This window comes from Synchiropus splendidus, chromosome 6 (genome assembly GCF_027744825.2).
Source record: "Synchiropus splendidus isolate RoL2022-P1 chromosome 6, RoL_Sspl_1.0, whole genome shotgun sequence".
NCBI classification, from domain to species: Eukaryota; Metazoa; Chordata; class Actinopteri; order Syngnathiformes; family Callionymidae; genus Synchiropus; species Synchiropus splendidus.
This window is the reverse complement of record NC_071339.1, coordinates 1,569,926-1,595,002: the sequence shown is the minus strand read 5'-3', so window position 1 is coordinate 1,595,002 and position 25,077 is coordinate 1,569,926. Positions and strand designations below refer to the sequence as shown.

Below are 25,077 nucleotides of genomic sequence, written 5' to 3'. Positions count from 1 at the left end.
AACAGGAGTCGAATAAAGAAGCTAGATGTCAAGTCAACGTTCTAATTGCGGTTTTACTAAGACTTTAATCACATTTTGAAAGCAGGTTGCTACATTCATTTCTACTTTGTGTGCAACACATAAAATCAGCAACAGACTGGTGAAAAAAATATTTTATTTCCACAGTTCATTTGCCCTCCAGGTGGTTTACAATCTTTTATCAGCAAATGATCAACACACAGGCCTCTTCCTTCGTCACATCACCGTCGAACCTGAGTTTATTCACGTCACCAATGCTGACCGTCTTGGCCATCGTGCTTCCTTGGCAGTTAGTGTAGCATTTTGTTCCCTTGACTCCTTAGTTTTTTTTTAAGCAGGTCAATCAGTTTCAGCTATTTTAAATCAAGCACAGGTTGGATTACGTAAGTACTACCTCACAGTACAGCAGTTTCACCCTTTACGACAGCCTCAACCTGTGTATTGTCTCAAAAACGGAGTTTGTCAATTAAACCTGGCTGTTTCACTGCTGGAAGATGAAATGTAAACATTGCAATCTAATGTTCCTTCAGAGATACTGACCACTGAAATGTAAAACAAAACAAAGTCAATTTTTCCTGTTCAAATTCATGACTTAAGTAGCTGCGACACAGTAAAAGGTTAAACGTCCTCTACAAGTCTCGAGAACAACTGGCTTGTAATAATCATTTGCTTCCAGTGTTTGTTTAGCCTTGTGTAATTCCAGCAGTAGACATTTTACACCACTTCTCTTTGGAGTTGCATGAGTGGAGTCGCAGCGTTTACTTCGCTGCTTCCTTTTCGTCGGCGGCTGTCGCGTTCTCCACTGTCTTTGAAGCCTGAAGTTGTGAGACAGGAGCAATTGCTTAATATACTGAGGCGCAACAACATCACCCAGCTTTCCATTTGTCTTATTTGCACATCAAATTGAGCTGTCAACTTAAGATTATTCCCAGTTCTCTTTATGATTGTCAGCACTTCAGTCTAAACCATGCGTCAGCTTTAGAAATAATACTCTGCTATTTAAACACATTTTTAAAATAAGTTGTAGCCACTCAACCACATGCCAATTGTCACATGAGGCCTCTTTGCTGTGACAGACTGCATCTTACGCGAGGCCCACCTTCTTTTTCTTCTTCTTCTGTGTCTTGCGGCTGGCTGAGCTCTGGATCAGACTCTGCAAAGAGGGCACCCAACAACATATATATAGCTATATATATAAATCCAGTGTTGTCAAAATCAGCACCACCAGTTTGAAATACACATCACATCTCACCCTCAGCTCCTGGTCTTCAACCTCATGCTCTGACTTGTAGATTTCAAGGTCAAAAGGTCCACTTGTGATTCGGTGAGAGCCGTTGGGCATCAGCAGAACGGTGAACTTGAACTGAGCTACGAACTCTCCTGCAGGTGGTGGTTGTAGGAAGATTGGTGTTCGTACACGCGATCGCCAAGGCTTGATCAACACTCACCTTCTTTCTCGTGCAGCACGCTGAACGGCTGCAGCAGTTCATGTTTCGCACACTCCACCACGCCCAGACGGGCTCTGGCTTCATCCTCAAAGGCCCTGCAATGACATTCAACACAGGTCTACAGTTGCTTGAGCTTGACTCGACCACTGAAACGCACACACAGCAGCACTGACCCCTGCTTTCACACAGGCTTCAACTCATCTTTCTGGATGTAATGTTGGACAGTCCCACCTCAAAGTAAAGGGCATGGCATCAAAACGGCGCTCCACCTCACTGAAAAACATCCTGGAGGTCTTCATCTTCAGGCCATACTGTTTGCTGGGGTCCCTCTTGTATATTGTGGTCCTTAGTCCTCCGTCCCTGGCCTGAAAGTAGACGGCACCTCTACACCTCTGAAGACCAAAACCAACTGAAACACAGACCTTTCCTTCACCAGAGCTGATGAGAACATCCACAGCGTAAACCTCGTGCACCTCGAACTCTGCCTTCTCGTGGTCCTTTCTGGACAGTAGAAGGGGATTTAAAGTGGTACTGAGCATGTGAGATGTCGGAGGATTCCAAACCTCTGCTGATCTGATGGGTTCTGAATGATGGTCTTCTCTCCATCGATGACGTGCTGCTTCAACTGGTGGGACAACATTCCTTCCAAGCAAAAGACTCAGAGTTAACAATAGACGTCGTCATGGATTCACTCTTAGTAAGCAGTAAGAAACGGGACAAGTGGGAATGTTCTCTTCCCGGGCTCCTAATGCAAAGTCACACACACAAAAACTGTGTTTTTATTATCCAAAACTGAAATGGTTCCCTTCACTCCAACAAGTCTACACCCGTCACCTGGTTTTACTGTGATTGCATGGCAGTAGAATTGTTGCACTATCGTGCGCTATGAGAGAGAGAGCTTTCGTCTCTTTTTCCACTAACATCTTACATATCTGACAGTTATATTTGACAGGACTTTGAACTTCATAATGTAATAAAAAGGTATGACTATGAAAGTTAAGATGATGAATGAACTACTTTACATATACATAAAACAAACAATTATTTCCTGTCTTTCTGCCAACTGATAAGCACCAACGTCCAGGTGTTTCTGCTAGAGATGCACTGATACTGATCCAGGAATCGGCTATCTACCCGATTCAGTCTCTTAATGTGGAATCCTGCAGGTTAATTTCTTTTCAGCTTGTTCCCCTCCACTCCAACTGGGAGCGGTGCTGCACCTAGCTCCGCAAGAAATAGACTCTTGCGGTGAAGTAGCACAGGCAACATTTGGTAAACAGGTTGTTTCAATGAATATCAAGTTTGGAATTCCATAAGAAGTTATTTTTAGAGTGTCCCACAACATGGAAAGATGGTTGATACTTAAACACTGGTATCGGTCCATACTAAGCCCAGGAATCGGTATCGGGAACAGAAGTCGGATCACTGCATCCCTAGCTTCTGCCCGTTTCTGAGGTAGACTAAAAAAATAAAATAAAATAATTTCTTTCTGTTTCTGAAATGTTATTTGGTTGTTATAAAATCACTGTAAATCTGAACTCTTGGGTGAACATTCACGTCACGGCAGGAAACTACGAGGGACACTGAATTCCGGAGACAGTGTTTGGGATTTTCAAGTGGCAGAATAAAGCAAATGAATGAGGACCATTGTGAGGATTCATTTCACGATGCCAGAGGAGAGCAATCGCTACACATGCATGCACATGCCACATCATTGGAAAACTCAATTTTTACAATTCCTTTTTACAACAGTATTCACTTTGTTGATTGGAGAAACCCTTGAGGAGTTCCTTTGAATTGTGCATGTCATTCGTTAAACACAACTGCCAAAGCAAGGCTCATAATCTGTTGACAAATTCAAAGTTCTACTTCATCCTGCAGTCAGCCGGATAACTGAAGCTGTGTGTTAGGCACAGTGTGAAAACATAGCCGGTGCTAGTGTGGACTCACCCTCAATAGGTGTGCATTTAAACGACTGTGCGATCTTGTTCCAGGCCTCCGTCACCTGAATGTTCTGAAGAACAACATCATAGCGCCATATGTGTGTTGACACGTTTCACTGCTGTTCAGAAGTGACTGAATGGTTACCTGGTTGCCAGGTTTGACAATGCGAAGTGCTGCTTCAGCGCAAAGGTAAGCTGCTTTCACCACGTCGGCTTTGCGGCCACGGACGGGGTTTTCCTGCAGAAAAAAACAAAACAAAACGGGAGTAGGAGTGGAAGTCAGATTACTGGAAGGTTCTCAGCTTTAAACAGCTCTCACCTTTGAAGCTCCCACCACAAAACTGTGCGCCACATTAGCGATGAAGCCATCGACGTGAACGCCCAGATCTCTGCAGGCAAATTCAAAACACACACCCTGATCAAGATTATACAAACTTGCTAACCAGTTATTCAGGCAATGAATCGCTCTTAGTTAAATCCAGATGTCTTTACAAGAAGACAGAAACCAGATCAACATCTGAATAGCATTTCAGTCAAGACAATCCATTTCCCTGCAACTTCAACACGACAAAAGTCCAAGTTTAGGTTGGGTTCATGAATGCTCTTTGCTGAGTCATCATTTCAGATCACCGAAAACAGGAGCTACTGAAGAGACCGCACATTAACCCTGATCAAACCTGACTATGCTGCGAGGCTGTATTTCAATGTTACAAGGTTTTCCTGGTAGAAGCTAGGGTGAAGGACACATGAATTCACATCGACACAGACAATTGAAACAAAGAAATAGCTGAACAATGCAGTGAGTAAAACACAGAGCCAGACAACAAGACAGAGGGCTTTATAAAGCACCAGTCGACACACGGATAACAGAGGACGAAAGTGGCAACACGACAAGTGAGAAGTGAAAATGTGTCATTTTCCTTCATTTATTATGAAATCCAAAGCCATTATTATGATCAAATGAATCCTGAATCTTTTATTCATCATTCACCAATCCTATTTTTCCCCTAGAAACCTTCATGGGGATTCAAATTTCAACCCACAATTGAAAAGTAACACAACATTGGTTCCTCCAGGGCTTCAATTTCACACACTTTCTTGTTGGAGCAACATTTCCACCCAGTCTTACTTGCTGTTTGCCACGGAACAGATGGGATTCGACAGCCAAGAGCAACTAGGAGAACCTCTCACACACACACAGACAGACAGACATGAACTCGAGTGATGGAAGGACAACACACTCAGGGAGACTGAAACACACACAGGACAGTCATGGCAGAGCATGGTGCCTACATTTTGACCAGATCCCCATCTTTAAGTGTGTAGTCAGGGTCACTCTTCAGGGGAGAGAAGTGGCAAACACAGTTATTGACTGAGACGCTGGTGGGAAAAGCAATGCCTGGAAAACGGAAGAGAAAACCACAACATGTTCATTTTCACAGAGAAAAACTCAAGGCACGTAATCCACAAAATCATGAAATTCTGCTCCCATTCAGGGAGGTGTGGCAGAAATGAGCGTGGACTGGCACGACCCCGTCGCCACCGAGGATACACACACACAGCGGAATCCTCACCTTTCTTCATTTCCTTCTCCTTCTTGAAGACCTTCCCGGTCTCAGCGGTGATGAACTCATCTCCCTTCTCACACAGGCTGAGCACAGACACGCCAGGCGCCGCCGCTTCCACGACCAGGCGGAGCGCCTCTGTCAACACGGAGGAGGAGGAGAGAAATCCATCAGAAGGTTTGTCAACGCTTGACAGCTCAAACGATGGGATGGCACAGGACTGGTGTCGAGCATCACCTGTCACTCACACCCAGGTGAGCAAGCATGAACAATCACAGCACACCACCATCAACTCCAGCTGATGCTGCCACTACACACTGCAGCGCTGATCGCGTTTGGTCAAGTGATTCACCGTGGTTTTAATCGGGAGACTCAAGTCACAGTTCAGCGATGATAAAAAGGTGACGGCAGCAAAGCAACGGACAACAGGAGGAAGCTTGTTCGTGCAGCGTCTCAGCACCTGTGTGTGTCTGGCATGAAAACCACATGGCCGCTACTACACGGGCTGAAGCCGCGTTAGCATGCAGCATGGCTAGCTGCCCTCGGAACGCGACCACGATCCGCGGACACGCGTCCGAATGCACTCACGGTTGGCGATGTCGCCTCCCATCTTGTACTTGGTGACCACCAGGTCCTCGGCCACCGTCTGCTCCTGCTCGTCGTCCGACATGTTCCCGGTGTAGTAGAAGTCGCTGGGCCCTACACACACATACACACACACACGCACAAGGGCGCGCGCGCACACACACAGCCCGGGGATTAGAGGGACCGAGCTCGGTCGGAATTCCCCGACCTCAGCCGAACAGTACCGAGTCCACCGCGCTTGAACGCCACTCGTGACGTCACTGTAATTTCCCGCCAAAAGGCATCGCTGTCATTGTTATTTCACACTTTATTCCTGCGTCTTTTTTCACACCTGTCAACATCCTCCAAATTGGTCCTAGTCACAGGTGAGTAATTCTGTAATACGACGTCCATCAACTGCCAACTGACTGCATTCATATTGTTATTGTTAAGACAGCTGAAGTAAAGCACCACTACTCAAGTGCAGAATTCATCACTAAATGTGAGAAAATAAGCCTTTGTTTTCATCCAGCATGAACTCGGACTTACTGAAAATAAGAGGCATGGCAGCAGACTTTAGAAGCGAGTGTCTATCGATTCGTAAGTTCTCAACAAAAGACTAGAATGAGTCACTGGTGTTGATGTTCTTCATTCCTCCACGGGAGTTTTTTTTTATCAGGTGGTAAATTCATGTTACTCATGCGCCTTTGATGTTTCTGGAAGCCTGCTTTTAAGTTGAAATACAGTTTTCTTAAAGTCACAGCTGAAGTCAGATAAAAGCAGCTGCTAGTGTGTCCTTCTTCCCGAGTCAGGGTTTGATCACCCTTCCTCTTCCCATCCTGCTTCACCACATCCATGAAGCTCACCTGTTATTTCTAATGACATTTCTCGCTCCAACATGTCCTGCATCTCTCCTCTCCACGTTGAGCCTGGCCTCCAGAACATTGTCTCCAACCCTCTCCACATGGACTGCTCCTCTGTGTTCACATTTCTGACCTTGACCTTTACAGGTTTCACTCCTGTCCTGTAAAGCTTTCGTCTAACTTCCACTCAGATCTTCATTCCTCTTCTCTCCAGCTTCTTCTCCACCTCATCTTTACGCTGTGAGCAGATCATGCAGACATCATGGTCCATGGTGACTCCTCCCTAATATCATCTGTCATTTTGTCTTTGATGTGTGTCCATCCCTCCATCCATCCATCCATCCATCATCCATCCATCCGTCCATATGAGAAACAGTGCTTCAGTTTGGTCTCTGACAAGGTTAGGTTGTCTTCACTCCAACACTCTCTGACACACATGACTTCAAACATGAAGAAGAAGCCAGATGAAATTAGTGAAAATACTTTAATTCAATATAAAATGTATGTTACATCACATCAGGCAATATATCCAAGAACATCGAGATATGAAAAGATTTGTTTTGTTTGTTCATATCAAAATGTAAACAAAAATAGCTTGTCGCGTGTCCACTTCTGTTAAATTGGGTGAATGCCCATGAAGTTCTTCCTGACTTGTCGTCCTGAGACTATACACACATTCAGCTCGATTGATGAGTGACATTTGGCTACATTTGAAACTGCTGTTTAGCAAGTCCTGTTGCAGGTCCTTCATTAAGCAAAGGTGGAGTGTTGTTTATGTCGACACAGGTTTGGACTTCTGGAAAATCCGACTGTGCCAGTAGTCTGGATTGTCAAAGGATCGGTCGGCAACAGCAGACTCCCTGAGTCCAACTCCAGCCTGGACTTTGACGTAGGCGTCAAACCCCGCTCGACGGGCAGCCGAGCTCCCTCCTGTACCAGCGTCCTGCAGGTTCTGGTAAACCCCGGCATCTCCAGGCTGTGTCGAGGCAAAGCCGTCCATATCTTCGTACTCATAGGCCTCGCCGTCCTCTTTTGCGGCGACTGTCAGCTCTTTCCTCTCCCTAAGAGCTTGCCCCAGCTTCGGCTGTCTGTTTGTGTAATGGTAGTTACTGTCCTCCACATACTCATCCTCTGACTCCATCTCCTCCACTCTGGACCTCGCAGGCTTCGGAGGAGGAGGTGGATCATGTGCAGGAGGGCTGTCGTCTTTCTCTCCACACCTGATATCCATGTATTCGTACTCCACCTTTTGATCGGCATGTTCTGAATCTGAGCTGTGACTGCACCTGGTGGCTGGTGGCACGTCCAGTGAGGAAGCTGTGGCCTGTGACGACATGGAAGACGTCCGCTTGCTGTTGCTGCGGAACCAGGAGCCGTTGTCGGTGAGATGGCTGTTGCTTCTCGATGAGGATGACGCGACTGAAGTCTGCCTGTTCATATACTCGTACTCCTCCTCTCCCGCGTCGTCCAACAGACCTCCTGAGCGTGATTTGTCCATCCTGCAGGGACTGCCGTGTGGACAGAGCAACGTTTCTGAAAGAAACAAGCTTGATTTATTGAAACAGCTGCCTTTAAATGAAACGGTACAAACTGACCAAACATTTTGGCTTGCTAACTTTTGCTGCCAAAATCTTACTTTAATAGGAAATTTGGATTCAGTGGCTCAAAAAAGTTAATGCAGTGGTCGGGACAAGGATCTCCTTCTTGATATGTTACTAAACCTTGTTCCATTGTTTTGTTCGACTAACGTGGACTTCAAATCATCATTTTCAATTTGTTCAAAATCTGATTCAGAAGATTGTATGACTCAGATTCGGAATGTGCTGATGGTGCAATGACTGAACACGAGTAACGTCATGGATAAAAATCTGAATAGAAAAACAAAACGTCGTCATTATCTGAAACAGGAAGATTCTGAATTTTGGTAGTATGACAACGATGGGCTCACCTCTCTCCGGACTGTCTCCAGGAAGGACGTAGCCGTACTGATCTTCCTCCTCTGTACCACCGGACATGCTGTCTCTCTGCGAGACATACGCGCTGTCCTCCCGGTGATATCGAGGTTTTGCGCTTCCCACCAGGGTCGGATCCTCGCTCAGCTCCTGCTCCACGCCGGTGCCGACCCCCTCCGAGCTCTCGGACACCGTCCGTGCCGAGTCCAGTCGAGAACGAGACTGCCACATGGCCTGAGTAGATGGTCAGGAAATGGAACACCAATCCTTGCAGTCAATAAGTTAGCAGGGAATTGGATTCATGTTATGCTTAAATGAATGAATTGTTAGCTGACTCTGTTGTCATTGTTACATAACGTGTTTTATAGTAATGACATGCTTTGGTTAAAAGCATGAGATACAAGCAGATGAGATGGAGTTAAGCTTGGGAACCATCTGCTCAGTTCACCGACGCAGCTGCTGTTACTTAACAGAATGAAAACAGGGTCTTGCTACCCTGAACACGAGGAAACCTGTCGGTGAATTATCTGTAGTTTTGATGAATTGATCCTGGCCACTGTATCTGTGTGAGGTACCTGTGAAGGGTTGTCAAATCCCGGTGTCATCGGTAGATACCCAGCCCCGCCAGGTGATGTCACGACCAACTGAACAACATAAGGAAAGAGGAACAACTCTCAGTTGAAGTCGCCCATTTTCCCACTGCCAGGGAGTCGGACGTTGACTTGCCCTTGGAGCGTCTGTCTTGGACAGACCGCTGAGGCTTCGGGAGGGGGTCATGTAATGGATGGCTGGGTTCACACCATCCACCATCACTTGCTCCACCTGCTCCTCCAGCTGAATGTCCAGATCATCCAGGCCGTCCAGGTCCACACTCCGTTGGGCCAGTTCGTCCGAGGCCGAGTCCGACGGGGTGCAATCCTCCTGGGGTCACACGAGTTGAAGTTACAGTTTTGAGGGGACACATTTCCACACACTCATGCATGCACTCGTGTCTCACTTTAATGACCAGGAAACGGTTCGGGTCTCTGGCCATCCTGGTAAATTCACTCGCCAGCTCCTTAAACGTTGGACGGACATTTTCATCAATCATCCAACCTGAAACGGAATCATATTTCCTCACTACTGTATTGCTCACTGCCAAAATGTGAATCACACTTGTAGTGTTGATTTGGGAGTCCCATCTACCCTCTGAATCCTGCTTTTATTAAGCTGTGCTGTCAGTTTTGCAGTGAACTAGCATTGGTCCAATGTGTAATGCAAAAATAAGACGAAGGATTTTATTCAACTCACATTTCACCATGACCATATAGACATCAATGGTGCAAATCTGAGGCTGGGACAGACGCTCGCCTTTTTCCAACAGATCAGGAACGTCCTGTGGTCTCATGTTGGAGTATGGCTCCGCTCCATATGACATCATCTCCCATATCGTTACTCCTGAAATGATACAGCCGGTCAAATATGAAAAAAAAGGCTAGCGGATTTTTGATCTCACCGTAACTCCAGACGTCACTCTGATGCGTGTATCTGCGGAACAGGATGCTTTCCAAGGCCATCCACTTGATGGGGGTCTAGAAAAGACAAGCAAACAGTGATGGAATTCTCACAATCATCTGGATGTCCAGCCTTCACTCACCTTGACCTCATTGTAGACATATTTCTTGTCATCCGGGTAAAGCAGGTCTGCAATGCCGTAGTCTGAGATCTGGGCCGTGTAATTGTTCTTCAGTAGCACGTTTCTGGCTGCCAGGTTCCTGTGGACCATCCTGTTCTCCTCCAGGTAGTACATCCCCTGCTCAGCAGGAGAAACCATTGCGATGAGCCCAGATGTTATCGACAATGAAGGCGCCCGAGCGTTGATCCATTTACCTTGGCAATCTGAACACACCAGTTCAGTAACCTCTGCGGTTGGAGTTTGTTCTTGTGGTTCCTGACGTGGTCCAGCAGGGAGCCCTGAGTGCTCAGCTGAGAGACCAGCTGTAGGCTGGCACCAGGACAGATGCCCAGCACCCGGACCACATTGATGTGGTCCAAGGTGCCGATGGCCATCATTTGCTAAGGGCAGAGCGCAAAAGGAAAGGAAATTTTAAACTTAACTAAATCTTTGTGTGCGACACCGAGGTGAAAATGAATCATGCCTTATCTCAGCTCTCTTGCAGAGGAGCGTCTTTCAGGTTAGCATGTCATTATTCCACTTTAACTATGACATATTGGAGCAAACTAGAGCCTGAAATATTAAATAGATTTCAATGAACCACTAATACTGGGTCTACTACTGCGACTACTACTACAATAATAATAATAATAATTATTATTATTAGACATGGGTGCCTTAAGCTGTAGATAGGGGGCGCTGTTTTCCAATGTTTTTTGAAAATATTTGGCACAGCTTTTGTGGAATAATCCCTTCCAGTCTTCTTACATTTGGCATTATTTTATCTCTTTCCGTGTAAAACCAGGCAATAGGATATTCATGTGTTACTGTACTGAGTGACCTGTTTGCACTACAACATATTAAAAGCACAACAGTATATATATTTTATTTTATTTTGTTTTCTATTTTATTTTGCAAATTCCTAAGGAGTCACCATCAGCCAGAGACAAATTCTTTGTATGCAGCCAACATACATTACACATGACTAAAGCTGCTACTGATTCTGATCCTGTCATCACTTTGCATTTACAGTATTGTCTACTTCTTAATATTCATTTAAAAAACACACACACAAAGGTTAACATTTAAATTTGAGCTCACATCAGTCAGGTCAAAGAAGGTGTGCCTTCCTGTGCGATCGTGGATGGTCTTAATGGCAACAGGAAGCTTCACAGTGTCTCCTTCAGGAATCCAAACACCCTGGAAAGAGAGGAGGTTTTTAGTAACGTCTCGGCGGATACTTCGAGCCACTTTGCAGTAGCATTACCTTGTGCACCGATCCAAATATGCCGCTACCCAGTAGTTTAATTTTACGCAGCTCTGTGGGTTTTAAGAACCGTGGTTGGACTTTAGGTCCTTTTTCTCCGGGATCCAGGGGTTCAAAACTCTGTGGATGCACACATGTTGCCAGTCAGTCAAGCGCTTCAAAACGCAAAATAACTACTCACCTCTCCGCTTGCCATGTATCTCCTCATCGCTCGCTTTCTCCGAATTGCCAGACCACGGCGGTACAGAAGGGTGAGCATGAAAATAGAGAACCCAGCGAACAGGAGAGCCAGCACTCCCAGCACTATGGCTGTGGTTGATTGTCTGGGAAGAATTCAGCAACACGGTCAGGCGTTGTGCCAGTTACACCGATCCTCAGAGATTATGTTAAAAAAATAAAAAACACATACCCCGAAATGTATCTAGATGCCCCAACGCAGTCTTTAATTCTCGGGCCGAAGCATCTAGACAAAACAGAGTCAAGATGAGTCAAGAATCTGGCGCGAACATGCTCCCCTGACTTCACATCTCATACCCTTGAGTGCAATTCGCGTGACACGATTCACAGCGGCCATTTTTGTTGGCGTACTTAAAGATGATCCCCTCTCCTCCCATTACACCTTCGGGGCATGCTGGCACACAGTGGGGTCCGTCCTGCAGGTTGGCGCAGGCCACACACTTGTCTGCACCCTACAGAAAGTGTACAGAAGCACAGGGTTTGCTACCAAACTCTATATTTACCTGGTTCATTTTGTGTATTCATCATCTTCTCAAAAGCATTTGCGTCCATCGCAAAGCTCAGTGTTCATGCGACATTTTGACTCCTACTCTCTCCGATTCACTCCCTTGGACCACAGTCACCCAGACCCCAACTTTCTAGCAGCTACAGTATAAGATGGACCTCACAGAAGACCTTGACAGCTGGAGACAAAGTCTTCCAGAGTTCTTGTCCTCAGAGAGTCTTCTGCAGTTCTTGAGAGCTGGCAGAAGACCACCAACCAATTCCATCACCGTAACCACCCCCCTCCCCAACCAGGAGCTGGCCAGCTAGCCATGGCCTGTGATTGGAAGATGCTCACAGACATCGGTCGGAAACAAATCTTCTGTCCTGAGATTGCAGCCGCCACCTCAAGACTGGACTTGGTGCTCTGCACTGACGTCCCTGTACATCATGGAGCTCACAGTCTGATGGGATGACACATCCAACTTGAGAACACAGATCAGAAGTCTCCAGCAGGAGAGTCAACCTGGGCTTGAGGAGCCTTGTATGGTGCCATCAGTTTCACAGAACCAGGTGAGTACCATGATTGGGAAGAGGACACAAGTTCAGGCTCGATCCGTCTGTAGTGGACCTCCTCGGACTAACACAAAGGCCTCGAACACCCCAGTGATTCAAAGGTTCACTGCTGATGATGTGCCCCAAAATATACAACCTCCCAATGTCTGAGAAGCATCTCTGACACCACTGTGAACCTGAAGGAGACCTCTCTATAGACACCTCGACTGCTTCAACTGCTTCACTGCCTGCTGCCTTTGTCCGACCTGGTGGCATCTTAGTGTGAGGAACAGGCTTGGGAAACAAGAAAAGCCAGTTCTGCTGCTCAGTGCTTTCCTGGGCGAGCACGCCTCCGGACTGCTGATCTGCTCTTCAGTAGCAATTACATTCCGAGATATTCAGGAGAAAAGCTCTGGACCCTGCTCCTCCACTGACCCGCTGCCTCATCAGCAGGTGACTAACAACAGCTGGTTATTAATTAGCTGCATGCTGCCTCCGTGCTTTCCTCCTGGAGGACGGCTCATGTTACTGCCACGGCCTCACACCGACGTCCCACCTTCAACTGGGATGCTTTGCTTTCTTCACGCCCTCCGTGTCCAGCGCAGGCTGAAAACAGTCTCCCGGTTAATTGGTAACTAGTAGGTGTGACCTGTGGCTCCATTGGGCGCATGACCCCGGCTAACCGCGATAAGGAGGTCAATAAAAGGGTGAATGCTTCCTGCTGCTCACCTTCCTGCTGCATTTCTTTGGCTCGGGCTTCCGTCCTGAGCTGCCCACATTCACACCGTCCTTTCTTTGCGTCAAATTCTGAACCCCTGACCTCCCCGTTCATTCCCCTTTTGACAACTATATGCTTGTTACAAAAACACAATAGGTTGAATGACAGTTTAGAGTGATCTGCGTTTAGAACCAAAGGAGAACAACACCCTGAGCAGTTCAAGTCTGCGTCACTGTGAGAGAGGATATTTTCATCGTCGTACAAAAACACTCACCGGGCCAGTGCACGTCTTCTTCCCCTCCTGGACTCTGCACTCTGGGTGGCAGAACATGCACTCTCCAGAGGGAGCAGCAAACTCTCTCCTCTGCCTGCGGTTTCATCATGATAAAGCAAATCTGGGTTCAAATCTCAAGCAGCAGATAACACTGCACAAACACTCCGATAAGACAAAGAGGTTTGCGATGTTTTCACCATCAAACTGACCCATTTGAGATCATGCAGTCTGGCACGCAGGTGCCTGAGCGACTGTACTTCCTGCAGGACACGCACTGACCCGGCCCCGGTCCCCAGCAGCCATCGGAGGAGCACAGAGGGTCGCACACACGTCCGTCTTTCACTGCACAATGGCAGAGGAGCGGCAGCAATGATTCACTGTCAAGCAGCCCATTGGGAGCGGAATGAGACTCACCACACTGGTCACGGAGACGGTTGTTTTTGTCGTCGATGACCTTCTGTCGGCGCTGCGAGCGCGAGCTGGTGCTCACGATGCGGGTCCAGTTGACGGTGTCCTGGTAGCAGAGCTTTGAGTTGCTGGTGATGTAGACGGTGCCGTCGCTTATCGTCTTCAGAGACCGAAGACCCAGGGAGGTCAAGGTCGGAATCCTCATGATGAGCAGAGAGTAGCCCCTAATTCCAGAAATACAAAGCACGTTTATTTATACGATACGCTTTTGTTTTCTTAATAATGAATAGAATATTGTTTTGTCCCTTATCGTCTGTTGTTGCACTGGCTTTTTCCTCATCCAAAAACAAATATTGTTTTCCTAACGGCCTCTCTTTATGTGGCCTTCTCTGAATTCTCTGAAAATATTCTGGACTTTTACGATGACTAGAGTTCTGGAATTCAAAAAAATGAATGAACTGGTGAAGCACCCACAGCGATTCGCCCACATAATGTTATTTCCCAACATTTATTTTTATCATTAGATTTATTGGTTTGTGTTTGAGGTCATGCTCATTGGGACAGCAGGTGGCAGCAGCGTTCCAAAACTGGCTCGCACAACAGACAGTGAAGAAGAAAGGGCCGAGTGCTTCAAATGCTAGTCCAGAACATTCCACAACGCTGATAAGAAACCTGTTCCCTCAGACTGTTTTCATTTTAAATCTTTTTTTTTTATGTGAAATGGAATCAGCTGTGTGTTTTTTGTTTGTTTTTTTACATTGTTTCATTCAATTCTGATTACGGAAGTGTCAGAAATTGAAAAATAAGAAGATTTACCATCATCATAACCATGGATAGTCACAAGATTCCATAAGGAATTTGATTAAAATGAGCTATGTATCAGCTCCCGAAGAGAGAAACAGGAGAAAGACTTTCATGCAAGAAGATGTGAACCCTGCACCTCAATCACCAAAACACCAGAGTTACCCTTGCAGGAAGCACCCGCTAGCGAGAGTCGATGGATCGGACATACTGTACCTTTTACCATTGGCTCCTCTACATGAGGTCAAAGGGGAATATTGAAAAGACAATTAGACTCGGACAAGCTGTGATGGTGATGACACCACTGCAGGACACCTGAGAAACAGAAACCTTCAAAGCAAAACAATACCTGTTGAGGGTCCGGCCCTGAATGGTTTGAAGGTTGGAGAAGACGGACAGGTCGTGCATGCTCTCGGGCCACGACTGGATGCTGAGGATGTCTGCGGGAAGTGAGGTGGAAATGATTGAGACAGGGACTTTGCTGTGGGTGAAGCTCCCTGCAAACACCTCCCACCTGTGATCTCCCGAACAGTGCTGAAGATTTTCAGTTTCTCTGGGTCAAGGGGCGGCACTTTGTTGTACTCATCTCTGCAGTCGAACGATAAAGAAAGTGAATGAGTTTGCATGGATGGGAAACCTTTTCTACGATTTGTGAATGTGTTGATAACATAAAAACTCTCCAAGCAACAACACTTCAAAACTGAATCAGGCAAAAAAGTACCCTTTAATGCCAGTCACCAGGAAGTGCAGACTTCCCTGGATCTTCGTGCAGTTGATGAAACTGTCGATGTTTAAAGCATCTACAGTCTCTCTGTTCTGAGTCCCGGTGCCGATGCACGCTGAAAGAATAATAACAGACGTTTGGTCATGAGGAAACTGTAGCACTAAACAAGTATATTGATGCAGCAACAACTGTGGACGACTGTTGTGACATACTTGGAATTCGAACAATAGATGTTCATGTTTGTCAGCTTTATAGTGTCATAAATGTTTATGGTCCATCATGTTTACTTTGAGAAGTCAAGGGCATCAAACTACCTTTGGGGCACAGTCCTCCACAGGGCTCACACTCTTTGGCTCCGTTCTTCTCCACCTCCATTTTGCCAGCGGGACAGGTGCTCACACAGGAGCTGCCGTCCACCACGAAGTTGGCTGTTTAGGTCCAAAAAGTCAGCGGTAAATGACAGATGACTTTCATGACTTGAGTAAGGACTCGAGCGTCACACGTGCTGGGACTCACTGGGGCATTTGAAGGCACACATGGATCCAAACTGGTACTTGGCATTTGGGTTGGGCTCCATTTTGAAGGTGTTTTTGTTGTAGATGAGAGGTTGCGGGCACTGCGGCACGCATGAGCCGGAGTTGTTGAAGTTCCTGCAAGCCTGGACGGGAGGACAGAGGAGGCTTTGAAATAATGTTTTCCATAGCTAAATGCATCAATCTGGCCCCTGCGACACTGCGATAACAAACCAACCTGGTTGTCAGTCCTGACTAACATCTCTATTCCTGAACGTTGTGCTACCTCCTTCACTTGTTTCTAGGACATTACAGCGCCGCCCACAGGCACTGCGCCCCACGTCTTTTACGAAGCCAGGTGAGAACCTGACACAAACTGAATGAGGCAGACTCACGAAGCAGTCGGTATCCAGCGGTCCGATGCATCCTCCGGCACACTCGATGTGGCAGCACTGGCTCGGGCTCCGGCCGAAACACCGGCTGTTGCACTGCGGCGCGCACACGGTCTTGGTGACTGAAATGTGAAAAGGCCGATACGACTGAGCTCAGGGGAGAGGAACCAGAGCAGGGACACACTCACGTCTCTGGCAGGTGTCATTGCCGGGGCCCCAACACTGCTGCTCATCACATGCGTCACTACACGCCTCTGCGGAAGAGGTTCATTTCACAGTGAGCATTGTGAGTACTGACACGTAAAGATCAGTGTTTGACTCACGGTCCGGCCCGTTGCCTTCGATCATGATCTCTGCTGAGCCATCTTTCACGATGTCCAGCCAGTTCACCTTCCCGGCGTAGCTCAGGTACTTGTTCTGGATGATCTTGACTCCTCCCTCTAGAATTTCTGTGGGTGTCACACACACACACACACACACGTCGACACACACAATTAGCCAAACAAGCCGGGACACGTCCGTGACTCATCTTATCAACCTCTGCTCACGACTCAGCTATAACTGAGCTCATCTTACAGTGGCAGTTGAGCGGTTGACGAAACGAGACATTCCTGGCTCCTCACACACACACCTCTGCTGGACTGTGACTCGGGGGTGTGGTGGCAGTGTAGGTGTGAGAGTGAGACCTGAACCACTGCACCACGCCGTAAACGGCTCCCACTCTTAAAGGGACCTGACGCCGTGCTAACTTCAGCTACCTGTCAGGTGAGTCAGGCCCAGCTCCTTCAGGCCATGCTGCCCATCCTTCTGGTAGTTGACCATCACGGCCAGAGCGTACTGGTCCTCGTAGAGGGTGGTGCCCCGGATGACCCGGAGGTTGTCCAGGGGAAGACGCTCAAACTCGTTCACGGCCAGCAGAATGTAGCCTGTCACCTCTCGAATGGACTGAAAGATGCAAAGCAAAACAGTCTGTTTATTTTCCCCCCAAAATGTTTACCTGAATCCTATAAGACACTCACATATTCAACATGCTATAGTTATTTTAATAGATAATTATACCAAAATATACATCACCTACTGTAATGACTATCTATACCCTGATGATTGTACTCTCTTCAAAATATATTTTATTTGAACCTAACATGATGTAAATAGTGTCTATGTGCGCAAGATAAGATAAACAAGTGTCTGAAGACGGTAAACTCAGATGAGAAACCGCTACTTATGTGAAGTGCTCACTTCCCGAAAAACAAGGAACTGTCAGACTTGCTCACTGTTTCAGGTGAAAAACAAGTGTGCACCTGTGTGTTCCTCACCAATGTGAGGAAACTAGCAGCGACCTGAACTGCTTCAGTGTCAGTGTCAGAGTCACCTGGAGGAATGAGAAGTTGCGCGTGTGCTCCATCATGGTGATCTCCAGGTTTCCCATCACCACCTCACAGCCACTGTACTTGTCCTTCATCAGCTGGTACTGGATGTCTGAGTTCCCCGTCAGGCTCAGAACATTCTGGGTTCCAAAACACACTGGAGCAGAAGAAAATACTCGTTGACACCAGACACATTCCATTTCATTCAAATCCCATCAGAAAAATGGACACCAGCACACCTGATACTGTTAATAATAGCAACAATACACATTTTCACAACACATATTTTCAGTAAATAGCCTTTCGTTTATAAAAGTTACATCAAAGCATCTTCGTCTTTCCTGTCGTTCATGATAAAAGCTTTCAATTGTCATGTCAAATTAACACACGGAATATGAAAACTAAGATTTAAAAAAGTGCGGTGAAAATGTGCTCCAAAATAATAATACTCACATATTTTTTTTACCAAGAAAACGAACAAATAAGCCATTTGGAAGTTAAATTCAAAGTTTGACTTTGTTTTGCAATGTATTGTATTGTGCAGGAGGGGCACTAGATGTCACTGAATTCAGGAATGAGAAGTTGTATTTGAACTCTTTGTCATTAAACATACGGGTGGTTTATGAAAATGGGCCTCAATAATGTTTCAAATCTGTGCATTCATCAGTCCGAACCACAAAAGGATCCGTTCATGAGGCAGCTGTCACGTGCAGCAACTCTGGACCGTCATGAATTCACTGGGACACAAGAGGAGACTGTGAAGACTGGAGGCGCCCGGCTCTGAACCGGCTTGTCTTTGGTGCCTTCAGCATCCAGCGCTGCAGCGTGGCGCTGAGAAACAAGTTGCTGATTGTGTTCGCGGTGGACACACAAACATTCGAGTCTCTGTTGTTGTTCAGTGGGAGTTCAGGCTCCGTCTGCGTCAGGAGGCTGCTTTGCCATTCAAATGTGTGGAGGGACGCACGAGCCACGACAACGCCTTCGTCATCATCATCATCATCATATCAGAGCCAGAGACCACAGCAGAGTCAGAGAAACATGCTCCTGCGTTTCTGAGGGCGAAGCGTCCAACAGAAAACCATTCAAAAATGCTGGCCAGCGTTGATACACTCAGACTGACCTTAGCTCTAATGAGGTGTGCGGAGAGGACGAAGGCTACGGTTAAAACCGCCGCAAGCCAACAACAACAAGGAAGTCATGGTGATAATAAAGTTTTCCAGATCTGGGTCAACAAGCCCATTTAGAGGGCAACACAGAGTCACACGAATATCACCTTACTGCAGACACCGGCCTCTGAGAAGCGACACAAACAACATTTGCATACAACCACTGCAGAGAATCTATCCATCTATCTATCTATCTGTCCATCTATCTATCTATCTATCTATCTATCTATCTATCTATCTATCTATCTATCTATCTATCTATCTATCTATCTATCTATCTATCTATCTATCATCTATCTGTCCATCTATCATCTATCTATCTATCTATCTATCTGTCCATCTATCATCTATCTATCTATCTATCTATCTATCTATCTATCTATCTATCTATCTATCTATCTATCTATCTATCTATCCATCCATCCATGTATCTATCTATCTATCTATCATCTATCTATCTATCATCTATCTATCTATCTATCTATCTATCTATCTATCTATCTATCCATCCATCCATCCATCCATCCATGTATCTATCTATCTATCTATCATCTATCTATCTATCATCTATCTATCTATCTTTTCATCCATCCATTCATCATCCATCCAACTATAATCCATCCAACTATCATCCATCCTTCAATCCATCCATCCATCCATCCTTGAGTGGAGGCCGCCCATCAAACCAGTTCCAATGAATTGGATTTCATCACCATCCTGACCTTCACAGTGTATCTGCAGCTACGTAGCTCTCCTCACCTCCACCTTAGATATATCAAGACTAAAGACTAGTTTGATTTTCTCAGGTTGTTATTAGTCCATAACCTGCCAAACTCTGTAACTGCATGATACAGATCACTGACACAGGCCAGTGGCCTTTCAGTCAGGTGGCTGCGCACCATGTGACTTTTCTGACTTGACTTTGAGAGGACTTCCAAGGAAGTAGCTACATGAACACACACGGGTTTGTCTCACCATCCTTGTGGGGTCCGCTCCTGGCCATCACCCTTTCCCCTGCCTCTCCCCCTAGACCTAGCCATCCAATGCACCTGGCGGACCTGAACCAGGACTCGGAACCAAACTGGAACCCACTTCAAATGTCCATGTCTTCACCCTCAAATTGAGGCCCAAACTTGTAAGGTCTGGTCAAGGGGCCCCAGAAGTTGGACCTCACTAGAATAGGTATGCTTAAACTCACACACACATAGCTAACCTCAGACAATCTTGGAACTTGTAAAACTCCTTCCTTGGAACTCAGTGCCTCCTGATGGAACAGAGGTGCAGCAGATGCAAACTGGCTAAGACAGTGACTGTTGGATGGGCTGGTGATAATCTAGTGAATCCCAACATGTCAAGAGATCCCTGAAGAAAGACTGCGTCCCCAGGCTTGTGTGCCGGACCCCAGCAACATCACCACTCAGGTGATGAGACAACACAAGTGGCTCTTTCACCAGCCACTCCTTTTCTGAGCTTCTGTCACTTCACATGCCGCGTTTGACAGACCAGTTAGGAAGTCGCCTCAGTGAGTCACCTGCATACAACAGCCTACACACACACACACACACACAGACAATAGCATGTGAGCTATGCAGTAACGGCAGGCACACACACACACTGTACTGTACGCTGAACAAACATGGTCCACACTGCAGCTGTGGGGGCCGGACAAGTGGGTCTCTGTCCACAGGGACCTCCAGTGTTTGCAGATGCAGCAGAGGAGCGGGAGGAATGGAGGAGGCCACGCACAACAACACACATGCCGATGAACAATTGCTGCATTTTCCCCCTGCCAAAGTGGGTGTCTTCATCTCAGCCCTCTCTCTCCCGTGATTCCCGCTCACAACATGAGCTCAATGCAAAATGCTGCCATTGTCCCTGGCACCACAACGTAACGCAACACCAGGAGCAGCGCACACTGCGAGGGATCAGGTGTGTGCGTTGTTTTTCAGTTGCCAAGGAAGTTTCACTTGTGACAAAAGAGCAGAGGGAGAAGGAGGAGGAGATAAACAGGTAGAATAAAGAGGCGGAGACCATGACACAGGTCAACAGAAACTTGGCATGAGTCGGTGGCATGAGATGAATTCATGCTCCGCTCTGAGCATGTGCAGAAATGTGGCTCACACACAGGTGCCGACAAGTGAAGTCACCTGCTGAGGAGCTTTAACGCTGATGCGTGTTACTGCCACGTATCATGATCGACACAGTCACTACACTGTAATACTAACCAATAACCAACTCCAGCTAACGGTGAGGTCAGTTTCTCCTCCTGCAGCTGTCCATCTTCTAGGTGAGGTGAGGGTTCAATAAGAGACATCAGGCTTCCGTCTTCCACCAGAACCAGGAAACAGCAGCTCTACTCTGAATCTCAGCTGGATGACAACACTTCAGTGGAAGCTGTCTGGCTCATGACTAGCTTAGAACCTTTCAGTGCTCCTTGGGGACTTGAACCTTCGCCCTCCTCATTGGAAACACCCTCGAATTGCCTCACAATCTCAGCTCACTTTTGTACACAAGGGTTTATTTGTGTTCTGCGCCTCCTCCAGAGGGACACCCTGGACAGCACCATCAGACAGACAACCACTCACTTGCAATTTAGAGCCTGCTGCAGAGCTGCTGCCGTGAGTGTGTTTGTCAGGTTCAGTAGAGAATGAGATGATGAGAAACCAGACCGACCAGACTGTCGGTAGTAAACACAGCCACACATATTTCTTCTGCCTCGTATTGTGTTTCTGAAGACTGAATCACACTGTTGCACAACAAAATCCAGTCTGGCCACTTGGCAGTCTTCGCCTCCATCTTGGAGGCCATCGGTTTGAATCCATGTCCAGATGTTGCTCAGCTCACAAACACTTTTGCCTCTGGGACTTTTTTTTTTCAGTTTCTGATGAGCTCATGAGAAGCCGACGAGTCCAAACATCTGGTGTCAGACACGTCGCAGATGACGAATCAGATGCTGGGATTGATAGTCACATGTTGTTTTTCACCTGCCACAGGTGATGAGATGGCGAGGTCAAGGGTCACCGAGATTCAAATCACGACAGCTTGTTTTGTTGTGGAGCTCAAAACGTTGCTGAGTTTGGCTTATTACACCTCAGCACAACACAACTGTGATGATGAAAGAAAATGACACCAGCGAGTGTGGACTCGTGATTCTAAAGGCTTTCACAGTGAGATGCCTGTTTATACGCGGGATTTTGATTTAAACAGAAAATAAAAGGTTTTGAGACATAAACTGATTTGAAATGTGGAAGGGACCTTGTGGTTTAACGCAACAATTTTCCACTAAAATGTCAATAGCAGCACTTCAATGACAACTTAATACTATGTCTTTCCCAACAAAATGAACCGATGATGGATCCTTTTATTTTATTTAATCTATAGAGTTGTACACAAGCGATTTAGCCGATGTTTTTCTACACAGTTGGAAAAGACAAATTGATTTTCTTATTTGCATTCGCTAGCGCACGCGTGCACGCGCAGATAAAACAGAGGGAGAGGTTCAGGTGAGTCACAGCCGCTTCACCCAGCGCGCGCGCGCGCGCGTGTGTGAGCGAGGGAGCGCGTGTCCGTACCTCCTTCAGTCTGGGCGCCGCACAGGTGAAACACGCAGGGCAGCAACACGCACAGCACCTGCTGCACCTTCCTCGTGCTCGCTTCCGTTTCCTTCATCCTCGTCTTCTTCAGTGTGGCGACGCTTTAAATCGACTTCTCCATGTTAAACCTCCAGCTGAAACGCGGTCCTGGTCGTGACGTCACCGATTCTGAGTCCATTTGACCCGCAGAAGCGCCGCGTGTTAGTCCCAGGGGCTTGGCGTGCTCGGCGGTTCCGTGGAGTGGATCCGTGGTGCGGTGGAAGTGTCACAGAAGTGAACCGCCCGCGTCTGTCTGTCAGCGTGACGGCTCCACCGCAGCGCCCTGGTTGGAGGAGAGGCGGCAGCCAATCAGAGAGCCGAGCGACTTTCGACACGCGCACTGACCCAGGCGCCAAAGAACCTCAACATGACAAACCTCTGCGTTTTAACTCTAAAGAACACTGAAGAATTCTTCAACTCTTACGTTTTAACTCTCAAATTCAGGCTTAACCTTGTTGGGACCAGTTTTTTGAGAGAAGCCTCTCTCCCCCAACACAAAGATCCACTTCAAGATTCACACAAGCAAGACAGACAAAAACCCTTCATTCATACTTCTGTCGAACACAATTTCAGTCCTGCCGTCAGCCCCTTGTAGCACCAGTGCACTGGGACCCAACCAGAGTTTCAAGGAGCAAACAAGTTGATTTATGAATTATGGTTTTACAACATGAAAAACAACCTTACTTCCTGGCTGTTATGAGTCTTGGTGCACTTTGGACTCTCCGCTCCTTATTTCATGAGAAGTGACGACTTTATGGTCAATGGACTGTGACCACCTTGATCTGCTGCAATCCGCGACTGACAGCCAAAACACACAAGTTCCACACCAGTTCTGATGACGTGTGGAGACATTTGTCATTCAGAGCTTCTCATCTGCTCAGCTTCCACTGGTTCTGGTGATGATCAAAGCTGCAGCCTTCAGCAGTGATCCCCTGGGCTCACATGCTGCTGCTCAGCGACGCTTCACAAGCCTTCTGAGTTCAGGCGAAAACACCGTGGCTGAGCATCAAACAGTGTAAATACTCATCTGTGGATCAGTTGTTTTGAGAATGAGGAAGAAACTGTGTTTTTCTGTCCATGGCTGTTTATCGCAAAGAATGTATTCCATCTTCCGCTTCTGTCTGTCCTGAAGAACAGTATTTTTTTCTATTCATTTAATGTTACTTACATAAAATTGAGCTAAAAAAAGACTTCTGACTGCGTTTCATCCACCTGAGTCACCGCAGTAAATTGTAGTGTTGTTGTGTACTTGAGGAACAATCTCTTGAACATGTTGTGGATGTTTTATGAGACACTGGTTTGTTTTGAAAGACGCATCTTCAAATCAGTGCACAGCTCAGGAGGCGTCTAAAATCTGGTTTGGCGAGTCAATCTCAGCCCTTGTCTTGTTGTTGGTTCGTCACTAAGCCTTGCACAAACATGGCGTGGCGGGAAGAGGGTGAGCCGGCAGGTCTGCTTTGTGGAAACCAGCTCTGCCTGCAGATCCGGTCTCTCTCCGGCACAAACATCGACAAGAATCAAGCGCGGCCGCCGTTGTCTGCGGCTGCCGTTGTGTAATTACATTGTAACGCAGACCGACCATCGGCAAGGCGCTTCACATTGTGATGCTGTTGCTCACAGCCTGAGGTTAATATTTCACCACCACGAGGAAGTGGGTGCAGAAACCCACCTCGTGTGAGTTGTTCACACGTACAAGCAGGTCACTCTCTGGCTGACTCACACCTCCTTCAACCTGATCTTCACTGGGGAAGGAGCAGCTTTGACGGTCCTGAGGGCTGAGAGCTGTGAACTTCACTCCTGCGAGCTGCGACAGGACTCACAGGTCTGCCAGCCTCAGATGAGTGAAGCCCCCCTGCACACTTGGTTTATTGTCTCTCCAGCAGGTCCTGCGGCCAGAAACATCCCAGCGAATATTCAGCTGGTATTTTCAGTCAAAGCTTCTGAGCTGTGGCTCCTTGACCTGGAGAATCAACTCATCGACTCAAGTTTCAACTAAAATGTATTAGTTTATTATTTTAAAACGCGTGAAGAGCTGGAGATGAGGAGCAGGGTGAGGGTCATGGTGGAGTCCAACCCTCACCGGAGACGAGTCCAACACAGTACCATGAGTTTGGTCGACCTTTGAAGATCCCGTCCACTGCTCGGCCCCTGAGAACAAAACCCACATAGCTCCTCCTGGATGACAGGTCGAATGGGGAGACAGGTGTCTGGCCCTCTTTATGTCGACTGCTGCGATCTGAAATTTAAATAAATGATGAGGAAAAGTAACACACAAGGTAGAATTGTAGCCGGGACCCATCATTTCTCAGGTGTAATGGCATGAACATGTTGACCTTTGATCTGGATACTGTCCCTCTAGTGGCTGCACTGCGTGACTGCAGTATCTGCATTTCTTTTCTATGAAAAGGTTTTTGCACTTGAATAATTTCCCTACATTTCTCCATTTTTTCCTCATTTTTTCATGTTTTAAAAATGGAAATTAGTGTTCAGCTTTTATGGCTTTATTTATCTCCAGACACGACTCCAGCATGTTG

At 46.9% G+C, this 25,077-nt stretch overlaps 2 protein-coding genes across 3 annotated transcripts; both read right to left on the bottom strand.

The window, feature by feature from the left end:
- Positions 1-147: 147 nt before the first annotated feature.
- Positions 148-6,185, bottom strand: LOC128760298 (proliferation-associated protein 2G4-like). Its single transcript, XM_053867580.1, has 14 exons — positions 6,088-6,185; positions 5,563-5,673; positions 4,984-5,112; positions 4,703-4,808; positions 3,729-3,798; positions 3,555-3,647; positions 3,417-3,480; positions 2,030-2,108; positions 1,889-1,967; positions 1,698-1,831; positions 1,467-1,561; positions 1,271-1,398; positions 1,118-1,171; positions 148-833 (listed from the first exon to the last, which is right to left on the bottom strand). The coding sequence occupies exons 1-14, from the start codon at positions 6,101-6,103 to the stop codon at positions 777-779; spliced, it is 1,215 nt and encodes a 404-aa protein (XP_053723555.1). The 5' UTR covers positions 6,104-6,185; the 3' UTR covers positions 148-776.
- Positions 6,186-6,881: 696 nt separating this feature from the next.
- Positions 6,882-22,776, bottom strand: erbb3a (erb-b2 receptor tyrosine kinase 3a). Of its 2 annotated transcripts, XM_053867578.1 has the most exons (29): positions 22,484-22,776; positions 17,751-17,902; positions 17,137-17,323; positions 16,702-16,827; positions 16,567-16,632; positions 16,382-16,500; positions 15,991-16,132; positions 15,789-15,902; positions 15,472-15,589; positions 15,265-15,338; positions 15,100-15,190; positions 14,967-14,984; positions 13,956-14,173; positions 13,751-13,883; positions 13,542-13,635; positions 11,809-11,963; positions 11,684-11,737; positions 11,456-11,597; positions 11,275-11,394; positions 11,109-11,207; positions 10,223-10,408; positions 9,990-10,145; positions 9,849-9,924; positions 9,644-9,790; positions 9,351-9,448; positions 9,080-9,274; positions 8,929-8,997; positions 8,350-8,587; positions 6,882-7,934 (listed from the first exon to the last, which is right to left on the bottom strand). In XM_053867578.1, exons 1-29 carry the CDS (start codon positions 22,578-22,580, stop codon positions 7,174-7,176), a joined length of 4,245 nt encoding a protein of 1,414 aa, XP_053723553.1. In that variant the 5' UTR covers positions 22,581-22,776; the 3' UTR covers positions 6,882-7,173. The 2 variants fall into 2 exon arrangements, with proteins under 2 accessions (XP_053723553.1, XP_053723554.1); XM_053867579.1 differs by lacking the exon at positions 14,967-14,984.
- Positions 22,777-25,077: the final 2,301 nt, after the last annotated feature.